The 13,111-nt window shown below is 42.1% G+C and overlaps 2 protein-coding genes across 2 annotated transcripts in view; one reads left to right on the top strand and one right to left on the bottom strand.

Moving 5' to 3' along the window:
* The window catches only part of fbn2b (fibrillin 2b), a 64,533-nt gene extending 55,416 nt beyond the window's left edge, over window positions 1–9,117 (top strand). Inside the window, exons 47-64 of the mRNA XM_080506021.1 lie at window positions 48–167; window positions 336–461; window positions 575–727; window positions 820–885; window positions 965–1,090; window positions 1,463–1,582; window positions 1,699–1,821; window positions 2,116–2,247; window positions 2,655–2,780; window positions 2,963–3,169; window positions 3,291–3,416; window positions 3,595–3,717; window positions 3,970–4,086; window positions 4,257–4,385; window positions 4,579–4,698; window positions 5,497–5,728; window positions 5,897–6,050; window positions 6,158–9,117. Coding sequence (XP_080362147.1) covers window positions 48–167; window positions 336–461; window positions 575–727; window positions 820–885; window positions 965–1,090; window positions 1,463–1,582; window positions 1,699–1,821; window positions 2,116–2,247; window positions 2,655–2,780; window positions 2,963–3,169; window positions 3,291–3,416; window positions 3,595–3,717; window positions 3,970–4,086; window positions 4,257–4,385; window positions 4,579–4,698; window positions 5,497–5,728; window positions 5,897–6,050; window positions 6,158–6,535 — 2,678 coding nt within the window. The 3' untranslated portion in view covers window positions 6,536–9,117. The remainder of the gene's footprint in view (window positions 1–47; window positions 168–335; window positions 462–574; window positions 728–819; window positions 886–964; window positions 1,091–1,462; window positions 1,583–1,698; window positions 1,822–2,115; window positions 2,248–2,654; window positions 2,781–2,962; window positions 3,170–3,290; window positions 3,417–3,594; window positions 3,718–3,969; window positions 4,087–4,256; window positions 4,386–4,578; window positions 4,699–5,496; window positions 5,729–5,896; window positions 6,051–6,157) is intronic.
* Window positions 9,118–9,716: 599 nt separating this feature from the next.
* On the bottom strand, window positions 9,717–12,155 carry ctxn1 (cortexin 1). Its single transcript, XM_080506847.1, has 2 exons — window positions 12,097–12,155; window positions 9,717–11,231 (listed from the first exon to the last, which is right to left on the bottom strand). Exon 2 carries the CDS (start codon window positions 11,218–11,220, stop codon window positions 10,840–10,842), a length of 381 nt encoding a protein of 126 aa, XP_080362973.1. The 5' UTR covers window positions 11,221–11,231; window positions 12,097–12,155; the 3' UTR covers window positions 9,717–10,839.
* Between the last annotated feature and the right edge of the window lie 956 nt (window positions 12,156–13,111).

The following is a 13,111-nucleotide window of genomic DNA, read 5'->3' as shown; positions in this document are numbered from 1 at the left end:
ACAGGATGCTTGATAACAATGGATTTGTTTTTGTTTTATTATTACAGATATCAATGAATGTGTGAGTCTGCCTGGGACCTGCTCTCCAGGAACATGTCAGAATCTGGATGGATCCTTCAGATGCATTTGCCCTCCTGGTTACGAGGTGCAAAATGACCAGTGCATAGGTAAGGACAATAAGATACACATCGAGTGACAGAATCACTTCACTACACACGAACCGCTCCCCACTTAAACCGTCTTGTTCAGTCTTCATAAACACTCATAACTGAACATTAGAAAAGACACGCTTCCTTTCCTCTTCCTTATTCATTCTTTTTTTTTTCACCTTGAAGATATCAACGAGTGTGAGGTGGAGCCCAACATCTGCCAGTTTGGCACCTGTACCAACACTGCCGGCAGTTTCCAGTGCTCGTGCCAACCAGGCTTTGTTCTGTCTGACAACAAACGGCGCTGCTACGGTGAGACAGGCTTAGTTAACATTTGGACTCAGTCATTCATGTGACCAAGAATGAATTTAAATATAACTCTGCCACGCATTAAACTCATGCCCATTTCACATTTGTTTTCCCAGACACCCGAGAGAGCTTCTGTTTCACCAAATTCGAGGCGGGCAAGTGCTCCGTTCCCAAAGCCTTCAATACCACCAAGGCAAAGTGCTGCTGCAGCAATATGCCTGGAGAGGGTTGGGGACTTCCCTGTGAGCTGTGCCCGCGGTTGAGTGATGGTGTGTAACGCAGTTAGTCTCATTTTTATTAATGCATTCACACAATAGCATTATTTTGTGAAAACTAAAACTCTCTCTTCATCTGCTTGCAGCTGCTTTTGACACTCTCTGTCCTTATGGTCATGGAGCTCTGCCCGGTCTCGGTGATGCTCGTCAAGGTATGTTCTGCAACACTGATCTATTTCTTTTATCCATATTGTTGTAATTGGCGGCTGACTATATTTTGTTTTCATGTAGATATGAATGAGTGTCTGGATAACCCGGGCATCTGTCAGAATGGTATCTGCATCAACACAGACGGCTCTTTCCGCTGCGAATGCCCCTTCGGTTACAACCTGGATTACACCGGAGTCAACTGTGTCGGTGAGATAGTTGTTGCTGCTTCACAGTGAAGAATGGACAGAGTTTTCATTGTTGACCAGTGTCGCTTCATACCAGGCTCATAGTTTTGTAGTTGCAGAATACATTTATATGTCGAGAATCTATCATGAAACAACAACATTGTGCTCATTCAAGAAGTATCAATGGCAGGAGGTGTAATATCTCTAATATAAGTCCAATCATTAGGAACAATCAGTTCAAAGTTTTGTGTCTTCTGACTGTTTACTTCCTGACAAAACTGATCAGCTGCAGAGATGCTAATAAAGGTCTTTAAAGTCTAAAGGCAGTATCAAGGCCTAGTTTGAACAATTGACTTCTTTGTGTGTCATTCATTTTTCACTCTGGACTCTGTAGACACTGATGAGTGTTCCATTGGAAATCCATGTGGAAATGGAACCTGCACCAATGTGGTGGGAGGTTTTGAGTGCTCGTGTCAAGAAGGCTTCGAGCCAGGACCCATGATGACTTGTGAAGGTCAGTTGTTTTTTTCCAACAGTAGCAATTATCCATATTTCTGCAGGAAAACCTTCTTCAAGCCAATATAAATTCAATTTAAACCACCCTGAGGTTTTTTTTTCTTCACTTCACAGATATCAATGAGTGTTCCCAGAATCCTCTGCTTTGTGCCTTCCGCTGTGTCAACACTTTTGGATCCTATGAGTGTATGTGTCCTGCTGGCTACGTACTGCGAGATGACCAGCGCATGTGCAGAGGTGAGAGACCAAAGAATAATCTCATTTTTATCATATTCACATCAGTTAAGTTTCGTTTGTTCAGCATCTATTCACCAGATGATTCATCTTGTGAAAATAGTGAGGTCATAGTGAGAAAATCCCATCAGATCATAATGGGTACCATTACTTATTCTGCTAATCTCTGGTATTTGTCTTTTTTTGCTTCATTTCTGTGCACCCTACAGTAAGTAATGACACTTTATTGTACTCAAAGCAGAATATTGTTGCCTTTGTATTCTCACACTTTGACCTTTCCTTGCAATGTCTCATCAGACCAGGATGAGTGCTCAGAGGGTCTGGATGACTGTGACTCCAAAGGCATGACCTGCAAGAACCTGATTGGTACCTTCATGTGTATCTGCCCTCCTGGCATGCAGCGCCGACCAGATGGAGAAGGTTGTATGGGTGAGTGAAAGCTTTTATTTGAAAGAGAGAGAGTGAAAGAGAGAGAGAGCTTGCCTCAACATGGCCTTTTCACATATATTGTACGCCAACTTCTCCTATATAGTGCATTTTCAGTACATGAGCCATCTCAAAGTCCTTTACTCACTTATCCATACGCACACACGCACACACGCACACACGCACACGCGCACAAACACGTGCACATTGTAGTTACAAGAGCCCCAACCTGGAAGTCAGCATCTAACCCATGTGCTCTTCGGGACATAACGAGCCAAAGCTGCGGCTTGAACTACCGACCTTTGAGACACCACAAATTCGACCACCTCCTCCATATATGTTGTTGTAACTGTATTATACCTCCATTTTACTCTTCTCATCCTTGTGACTTTTTTTATGCACACTTTCAGACCTGAACGAGTGCCGGGCCAAACCTGGCATCTGCAAGAATGGGCGTTGTGTCAACACAGTGGGAAGCTACCGCTGCGAGTGCAATGATGGCTTCGAGCCAAGCTCCACTGGAACTGAGTGTTTAGGTAAGAGTGTTACTGCTTAAAAGGCTGTTGTCACAGACTGTAAAAATTAAAACTGCAGGAGTTAACATTGTATTCACGGCGGTCTCTATTTTCCAACAACCCGAAGACGCTTTAGAAAACAAGATGGAACATGATGTTCTTCAGTTCATAACTCAATACACTCTCGTTTGACCCTTCTTCAGACAATAGAAAGGGCTATTGTTTCAGTGAGGTTCTTCAGACCATGTGCCAGCAGTCATCCACCAACAGGAACAGTGTGACCAAGTCGGAGTGCTGCTGCAACACAGGTCGAGGCTGGGGGTCACAGTGTGAGCTCTGCCCTCTCCCTGGCACTGTTCAGTACAAGAAGATGTGCCCACTGGGCCCCGGCTACACCACTGACGGTAGAGGTAAGAAGTTTAGTAACAATACCAAGGCTTTGTAAAGATGTGCGTGCATGCATCTGTGCCTATGTGTGTGTGTGTGTGTGTGTGTGTGTGTGTGTACTTTAAAAATGTGCTCTTCGTTCAGATATCAACGAGTGCCAGGTAATGCCTGATCTGTGTCGCAACGGTCAGTGCATCAACACCATTGGATCTTTCCGCTGTCATTGTAACATCGGATACAAAACCGACTTCACTGCAACTTCCTGTGTTGGTACGTTGACTTCTGTCTTGCTAATGCTCATTATCATTATATTACTTTTTTTTTCTTTTTCTTGAATTCATAAATGTTCAATATTTAAAGGATTTTAGGTTGGATATTATACAATATTTTAAAACATTTGCGCTAGTTTACGCCTCATAATACTTCTCTCCCTGTGTGCACGTTTCAGACATGGATGAGTGTGCTCTGTCGCCGAAGCCCTGTAACTTCCTGTGTAAAAACACAGAGGGTAGCTATCTCTGCTCATGCCCCAGAGGGTACAGCCTACAGCCGGATGGAAAGACCTGCAAAGGTCTGTTGCTCTTTGATGATCATTGTTGTGTGAACTTATCTTAGTATCATGTTGCTTTCTCCACACTTTAAGTATTTGCTCCTCTAATAATTGATTAATACATAATTGATAATAAATGATTTCATAAATTGATAATGAATTCTCCCCCCAAATGCAATAATGACTTCATGTCAGTGTGATTTTAATGCTTCATTGATTCAAGCGAATAAGTCAGTTGTCATTGTAATGTCTGCTTCCCTGTCTCTCTCTAAGATCTGGATGAGTGCTCAACAAAGCAGCACAACTGTCAGTTCCTCTGTGTCAACACCATCGGAGGTTTTACCTGCAAGTGTCCACCTGGATTTACTCAGCACCAAACCGCCTGCATTGGTGAGTGCAAGACAGAAAACCACAGACACTCCTCGCTTACTTTGATTTTGATTTTTTTTTTTTTTTAAAGAGAGATGAAACAGAAAATATAGTTTTTAGCATATAATAAATCTTTTAAAAGGTAACAGTAGAAAATAAGCTCTCTTTTTTTGTTCATCTTAACTTTGCAGATAACAACGAGTGTTCAGGTCAGACTACTGCCTGCGGTTCCCGTGCATCTTGTGTCAACACACCTGGTAGCTTCAACTGTGAATGCACAAAGGGTTTCTCCTTGGACACTTCAGGCATGGAGTGTGAGGGTGAGCAGACATCCTTTACAGTCCATTCGCTGTATGGAAGAGAGTGATGTGGGACATGTGGAAGACTGTCTGATGAGGGGTTTTTCATCAAAAGGGATGGAGATGTATGGTCTCGACATGCATAAGTTGTAACTACCGATGCCTTGCACATGTAAAAGGTCTGTGTGTAAGTATTTATTTTGATTTTGTTCAGACGTGGATGAATGCACCAGTAACCACCGCTGTCAACATGGCTGCCAGAACATGCTGGGAGGTTTCCGCTGCGGTTGTCCTCAAGGTTACGTGCAGCACTACCAGTGGAACCAGTGTGTGGGTAAGTTACTGTGACTCAATCAGTGGGCAGATCAGAGGCTTCACTGGGCGTATTACCACACATACTGTACATAAAAAAGACTTATTTGGAGGCTACTTTGTTAAACTTTGTCATTTACAAATCTGTAAACAATCCTAATTTAGGATGTTTTGTGAAAGTAAATCAAAACTCCTGCTCACAGGTATTCATAAAATTGTCTAAATTAAAGCAACCTGGACTAATATATAAGTGGATATTAGAATTAACTACAAGCAAACTAAACCAACATTTGCTTCAGTCAAGGTTTAATGACACTTTTTGTTAAATATGTTTATAATGGGCCTTTAACAAAGCTCAATACCAATGTTACTGTCTCCCTCCAAATCCAGTTATTAGTCAGTCAATGGTTCTAAGTTGTGGGAAAAAATGTGTTTATTAACATATTTATTTTAATTTATCTGGATTTATCACTACGTTCAGATTTTGATAGGCTATAACCATTGTTTGTGACTTTTCAGTACATAGACTTTGAGGTTTTTCTTGTAATGTATTGTATGTGAATGGCGACAAGCTGCAGTTACATATATACTTTATTTACAATATCACTCAACTCTCAATACACTCAACGACTAATGTACAGCCTTTTTTCCCCTTAAGTTAATTCAAGTATTTATATTTGTAAGATATCTTTCTATGATTTGATGTCAGTATTCATTATTTTGATGAAATGTAATGCACTCAGGTAGTTAAATTGTTATATGTTTTTTTTTAGTGTTGAATATGCATCATGTGGTGATACATACTTCGTTCTGTCTGCAGATGAAAACGAGTGTCAGGGAGGATCCGTTTGTGGCGGGGCCTCATGTTACAACACACTGGGCAGTTTCAAGTGTGTGTGTCCCTCCGGCTTTGACTTTGAGCAGACCGCTGGAGGCTGCCAAGACGTGAACGAATGTTCCACAGGCACAAACCCCTGCATCTATGGCTGTTCCAATACCGATGGAGGCTACCTGTGTGGCTGCCCTGGAGGTTTCTATAGAGCAGGACAGGGGTGAGTTGACATTAAATTTGGCAGGGAATGTTTCTAGAAATAACATGGTGTCACATCTTATCAAAGAAAAACGTTTTTTTTTGTTTTTTTTACCATGTACTAATGGCGATGAGTTTAGAAGGATTTGCCTCTCATCCCTCTGGCCTCTGTTGCTTTGTCTCTTCTCAGACATTGCTTAACAGGCTCAGGCTTCCCTGGCCAGTTTGCAGAAGGCGAGGAAGATGACAGTCTGTCTCCTGAGGCTTGCTACGAATGTAAGATCAACGGGGGAGGAAAGAACGCCCGACACAAGCGCAATGCTGATGGAAATGAACTCAACCAGGTCAGTTTGTTAATAAATTGAATCTCGGTGTGTGTCATAGTGCCTGCCACTTTCAGTCAAACAGAGTCATTCTTTTTTTTTTTTTTTTCCCCTTGTCCTCTCTGCAGGAGCACACAGTGAGTATGGCCAGTGTGGACATCCAGGACTCTCTCCCCTTGAACATCTCACGGGCCTCATTGCTCAACAAGGAGCCTCTGCTGGAGCTCCGTCCCGCTCTGCAGCCCCTGCTGCACCACGTGCGTTATGTCATAACCCACGGCAACGCCAACGAACAATTCCGCCTGCTGGAGCGCCGTGACGGAAAGAGCGTGCTCCGTCTCGGCAAGAGGCCACCTCCACCAGGATCTTACCGGCTGGATATTACCAGTCTGCCGCTGTTCGGGCCACGAAAACTACACCAGCTGGAGGAACAGCATGACAGTGACTACCGACAAGGAGAAATAGGAGAAGCCCTGCGCATCAAGCTCCTCATCCACCTGCACTGAGCTCAGAGTGTGCTTACAGTCCTGCTCTGGAATGTCTCCTGAGGCCTTTGAGTTTTATTCTTTTATCCAGTAACTCCTCAACCGGTCGCCCCACAGGACCATCTCACAAGCAAGGGGACGGTCATCAAGGGCTATGAAAGACTGACTCCATCAGCCCGACACTACCACCACTTTGTTACTGTTCAAGTTATTATATGTTCATGTTTTGTGTTTTTTTGTTTTTTTTTACCCTGACTCTTATTCCCTTTTTCTATTACTTGACCCAGCACTCATTCTCCACTGAGAGCATCAGTGGAGGAGATAACAGAGAGGTGTCTTTGGGCTTGGACTACAGCGAGCTCCTTTAATAAATGTGACTCATTGAAGCACTTTTGCAAACAAACCTCACAAGAAATACACAAACAGGTATTTCAGAGGACGCAAAGAATGTCCAGAATAACTGGATGCAGATGTGGTTGTATTTAAATGGAAAATTGTGATCTAAATTGTGAAACCATAAGGATATTAGGAAAAGGTTGTCACCACAGTGGTCTAAGAACTCTCTCACCTCTCTGTGATCTTGTTTGAAATGACAACACTGGGAATCAAGAATTGTCACGTTTGCCCTTCTCAATATAGTATGTCATTTTATGTATTTGTGCTGTTTGAAAAAGAAATGTAAACACGAAGGACTGCAACATTTACACAGCATGGTTCAGGTTTGATAGTCTATAGCACTCTGTTATGAAGCTGCATGCCAACTTTTTTTTTTTTTCTACAAGAGAAAACACCAAGCTGTGTTCTGCTATACGTGACAGATTTTGATCCTGTCCTTGGGCAGCAGGAAGCAGGGATTAGTGTGTTTGCATGTGTGTGCTGTCACGTTTGGTTACCTCAGTACCATACTGTGATGCTGTCTTCCACACAAAAGAGGGTGCTAGTGTCCCTCAGCATCCACCATGAGCAGGGAACCCACCTGTGAGTATCTCCTCGGCTTTTTACAATCAGGTCAAGATTATATTCGTCCTTTAAGGGATCATGACTTCAGGTGCACTGATTCTGAACCTGAGACCCAGCCTTTTTCAATTAAGTCCATTTTTTTTTTCTTCTTTGCCATTTGTCAAAGTCTTTTAGCCTATTCTAGTTTCTACTCTTAAAGATTAATGCTTCGGGAGAATAAAGCTTTAACCAAGAGCCAGATTTTGGTGGCTGAAGTGACACAAAGCTGACGATCTGACTTCTCTGACTTCAATGTAAGCTAGATGTCTGAGGGCCGAGCCCAGTTTACAACACAATGAGACACAGGGCTGAATACAGTAGCACTCTCAAAGGTACATGACATGATACGCTGTAACGAGAAGAATTGCTCTGGAGTGACCATGCACAAGTAAACACAAAACCTCACATTTCAAGCACACACACACACACACACACACACACACACACACACACACACACACACACACACACACACACACACACACACACACACACACACACACACAGAAAAATACACACAAATATCCATCAGGTCATGTTTCATCTCTCAGATTTTTTTTCTCTCAAAGAGTAAAAAAAGGTGCTACAATATACCGACTTTTACGCTGTACAAAGAAAGTGCAGTCTTGAATCCTGATTGCAAAAGTGATTTTTTTTTTTTTTTTTTTTTTTTGCTAGGTTTTATTGTTGTTGTGTATGTCTTTTGTATTGTGTCAATGCTGAAAAACCAATATTACCAAACTTGCTTCCTCAAATTTAAATTGTATATTTTTTAAGTGAAATGTAGATGTGGCTTAATGTCAAGGCAAAACAAAAACAGTAAATCCAGGAATGAAGGCTTTAAGTGCTCCTGACTTTGTTTTGTTGAGGCAGAAACCAAAAAAAAAGCTAATATGTTGATTACTGGCCTTTTATCTCTCTGTTCACCATGCAAATCAACAAAAACATTTAACTTGTCATGACAATCAACATCACCATGATGTCTTAACTAACATGTGGGGAAACTTACACTGTCTGAACATTTGCCATGAGAAACTTGCAAACATTGCTATGATCTATGGTGCTAGGTAATGATAATGCTTCTCTTTGAACAGTCAAGGCTGCTGCACCGTCTCCAGCCCAGACAATGTTACATAATCATTTTCTAACCCGGGACCCTTTGTATACTTTATGTATCTTTATTGCCTGTTTGCATTTTTTTGTTTTTGTTTGTCACTTAAACAAGACAGTTGTGTGTGCTTACTGTAACTCAGCTTCTATGACAAACTTGAATCAACATAACCTGTTTGCATCAATGCATCCATGCACTTCACAACACAGACAGGAATGGGCTTCAGTTTTCCAGGTGTTTACTGTGGGCCTGACACCTGGAGCTGGAGTCTTACCAGAAAGCTGATATGACAATCATCCAGCCACACGTATTCCAACTCCTAGCTGAAAATCTATAAAATGATCAGACATGATGGAACATCTTGTGCAAAGACAAAAAACCAAAGATTTCTGACACAAATTGGCAGTCTGAAAAATCTAAGTGATTCGCATTAATATTATAAACTTTTGTCCTATGACATAAATGACAATAAAGTATTGTGGGTTATATTTTTCATCTTTGTCTTCTTGTTTATTTCGATCCTTGTTTTGTCAATGGCAGGGGTAGGGAGCAACCTTCTTAGGAGAGCGTGACACTTTTTGCCTTTGAGTATAGTATGACTGATGTTTTGGGATTTACCACTGCTGCAGTGCGTAAAGCCATGCCGTAACCCAACCCTAACTTTTGGCATTTCCCATGGTGAAAGTCTAAATGAGCTTTTTATACTTCACTGCAATTCCTTTAGCTTTGTCATTTAGTCAGCTCTTCCTTTCAAATAACATGCAGTCTTATATTTGGACTTTCCAAACCAGTTCACAAAAGTCCAGTATGTATTATCATACATTCCAGACAGATTCTTCTGTAACTGTAGGCCGTAACATGGAAGTATTCAGCCTCATGTATGTTTAAGTTGGTTTATATGTTAAACCGTGTTATTTCCCCCCTGATTTACATTCCTTGTCTTTCCACACTTTTAAGTTCCTCCATTGCAGTATGACTCACAAAATCAAAGCCAACACAGAAAGGTTAGAGAAGTAAATAGCAGACTTTTTATTTAATTCCCAACATAAATAATTTCAACCCTTTTCACAGTCGAGATATCAGTGGAAATTAGAGAAGAATTTAGTTTTTACAGTTTCAATTAAGTGTATTAAAAAACAAAGCAGATAGTCAGAAAAATATGCAGTTACAAAACAGAAACAAGCAAAGTGATCCGCTTTGCCTCTTTCTAAGACTTGAGCTGCATGACTACTTCAAAAATCCACAATCTAAAGATTGATACAGAAAAAGGAAGAGAAAAGATTGCAAAAAGGAGACTCCAAAACGTGAGCCCAGAATAGAAAAATAAAGTTTTTGCCTACAGGTTGCTGTTTGCTTCATCACGACACTTGGCAGGCTGGCTAAGGCAAAGGACACAACCAGGTAACGTAAACTCTACTTGCAGTAATAATGGATCATTTTTTTTTTTTTTTTTTTAAATATGGCTTATCAGTTATAGATACAGCAATACACAAAAAACGTACACAGAAAAATGTCTCATGGTGACACAAACTACCTGCATGGTCTTTAAAAAGCATTTGAAACTGCAGTGCGGCTCAAGGATCAGTGTCACAATCAGAATCAGCTTAAAAAAATAAAGAGTGTTTGTGCTCCTTGAGCAGCACTTGAAACTTAGATGGTTTCTCATGGGCCTTGCTTCATTAAAGGGGCAACTGCCGAACTGTAAACTCTCTGATTTCAGTTTTGCCTGCGTCATACACATGGGGTGCTTTGAGGTCATGACTCATGAGCTATGTTGTGTGTGTGAGTAGTCCCGAAATCATATTGTGTTTTGTAACCGATGAGCTTTGGAGTTTGGAAAACCTAGCCCTAAAGTGATGCTGCTGTGTTTTAGCATATTTGACTACTAGGTCAGGTTAAGGCAGCTGTGCAGCTCATTATTTCTGTCCGTTGCAGTCATACATCTGGGGTTAAGTGAGTGTTTTGCCTGCAAGGTGAGCCTCTATTTGAACCACAGTTTTCATGGTTGTGTATGTCCTGCAGTCACATATGTATGTACATCATTACACAGTGATATGAACCAGGATTATTCTAAATATAGGTAAACCCCACTTGTACAGTGCATTCACAATATGACTTACTGTCTCCATTCTTAAGTTCTAAACGAGCCCATGCTTTCAAATAGTCTCAATGTGCAAACAAAAATCCCCCATCCATGCCAAATTTACATTTCACCCTACACCAGTGCATAATCAAACTGACCCCTCTCCAGTCCCTCCTTGTGGTCAGTCCAGGATGATGCAGGCATGCGGCTGTAGGGGTCCAGCAGGATCCTGAAGCACCTGACCAGCAGGAAGACCAGGAAGAGCATGAGGAGCCCTACAAAAGCCAAGGCGGTACGCTGCTCAGTGTCCACCCCAACCAGGGCCAGAGGGGGGCTGCTGCTGCCACCGCCAGGACTGCCGGGGAGGGAGGAGCTGGCCGGGGACAGCAGCAACTCATAGTCAAATGTGGGAACATTGTTCATCCTCCACGGAGCCCGAAGACAGGGCTTACACACTGACTGGATTGTTGGTGTGCTGGGTGGAGGTGTGGAAAAGGAAGGGAACGTGTTCATGAGGGTCAACGCTGAAGGGAAGGCAAAAGTCGAGAAGTTGGTTTACAAGATTTATATTGCAGACAGTGTTTGATTTGTGAAGGTCAGTATAAAGTAAGAAGGATACAGAGCAACCCTCGGGTCCTGGAGTAAGATCGATGGATCTAAGATGTGTATATGGTGATCATGGCAGGTCCTGAAAACACATTTTTCTCTTCTCTGGTGACCTGTTTATTTTATCAAATGTAGGTCAGTCAATGTGACATGACTTAGTCAGTTCTGGCTATAATCTCCTCTGACACAAACATACACACAAGCGTGCACACGCCTTCCAATTAATATGGACTACTCTGTGTGACACATTTGAGAAAGTGACGAAGAAAGTCCAATGACGCTCAGCGGTTTTCTTATTTCAGCGTCTGACCTCAGGCGGTAATTCTTTTTCAGTGTATTTATCAGAGCCACTCTGCCACATCAGCTCTCATTCTCACTCTCAATCAGACCAGACAGGACGTGACATTGCTTGCTGCTAATGCAAACACACACACACCCAAATGTCTGTGATCACAGTGAAGGTCACTGTTCTCAAAGGCAGTTAACAGCAGACAGACTTCTAACACAGTTGATTTCAGCTGTTTCAGCTGGGTATTGTGTCACTGCACAAGGAGTCAGGTACAAGTGTTACAAACACCAGAGCTAATTAGAGCATTTGCAGATGCCAGGAACCGTGTGTGTGTGGTGTGTGTGCGTGTGTGTGTGTGTGTGTGCGTGTGCGTGTGCGTGTGTGTGTGTGTGTGTGTGTGTGTGTGTGTGTGTGTGTGTGTGTGTGTGTGTGTAGTGCTGATTAGACCAGGAGGTCAGTCAATCAATGGCCCTGAATATAAAACAGTGAACCACCTTTTCAGATGCTGCCACCCAGTTTTCCATTCACCCGGGTAGTTGGAGTGTGATAAGTGGGTCAGAGCTGTCAAATGTTGAAAAAAAAAATCCCTTCTTCCATCTCCCTCCAGGAACAGGCAAACTCAAAGAGTTAGAAAACAGTTTGCAGCTTGAACTGAGTGAAGCATCTGTTCATGACTCTTTTCCAGCAGCCTTCAGTGGATGTGACGGAGCGATGTTACCGAACTTATTATCAGCTGAGCCGCCATTCACCACCTGGAAGAAACAGACACAGCGGATTAGAAACTTGCCCAAGGAATCCCTGACAACGCTCTAAATTAATTTACACTACCGTACATAAACTACAGAATAGAATTGTTCAAAATTAAACTCGGAACATTTTGTCTGTAGGTAACAGACAGTAACAATTGACGTCTGTGTTGAGAACACAGCACCACATCATCCCCTGTAGTGACGCTCAATGAGAAAGTTGATTATGTTGTCATTACGGCAACATTAGCAGCAATGAATGCATGGATATAAACACTGATACCACATTACCGCAACCCCATTTATCAGTGCATGGTTACAAGGCCATTTGTTCACGTGTTGGCCCTCTTCATTCATTTGCTCACATGATGGAAGGAAAGACAAAGTGTTGCAGAGCCTCATCAATAATCTAAAATAAGGTCTCCTGCAGCAGACAGGATTTCAAATCATTGAGGAAAGGTGATACAGAAACCATTTTTACCTGCTAACCAGCATCAATGGAGTGGTGACTGGACTACTTATGAACCAAATGTGATACCAAGAGACAGAGACAGAAGTGAGTGCATGGGGGAGATTCTTTAGAGCGGTAGTGTCCAGCACAAGGCCGGTGGGCCAAAACCTTCCCACCAGAAAGTTTGATCTGGTAAAGTGTAAAGAAAGAATAAACTTTTTTCTTTTTTAAGGAAACTAATTGCTATTCCTAGTTTGTTCAGTCTGTTCTAATCACAGTACTGGAGGTAACTCAGCTGAGCTGAACCAAGAG

The sequence above is a fragment of the Blennius ocellaris genome, assembly GCF_963422515.1.
Source record: "Blennius ocellaris genome assembly, chromosome: 12".
Classification (NCBI taxonomy): domain Eukaryota; kingdom Metazoa; phylum Chordata; class Actinopteri; order Blenniiformes; family Blenniidae; genus Blennius; species Blennius ocellaris.
This window is presented reverse-complemented; position numbering and strand designations above follow the sequence as displayed.

Bases quoted from the DNA above. Each gene is read 5' to 3' on its own strand.
- ctxn1 (XM_080506847.1), bottom strand. From the start codon at position 11,220: ATGAACACGTTCCCTTCCTTTTCCACACCTCCACCCAGCACACCAACA.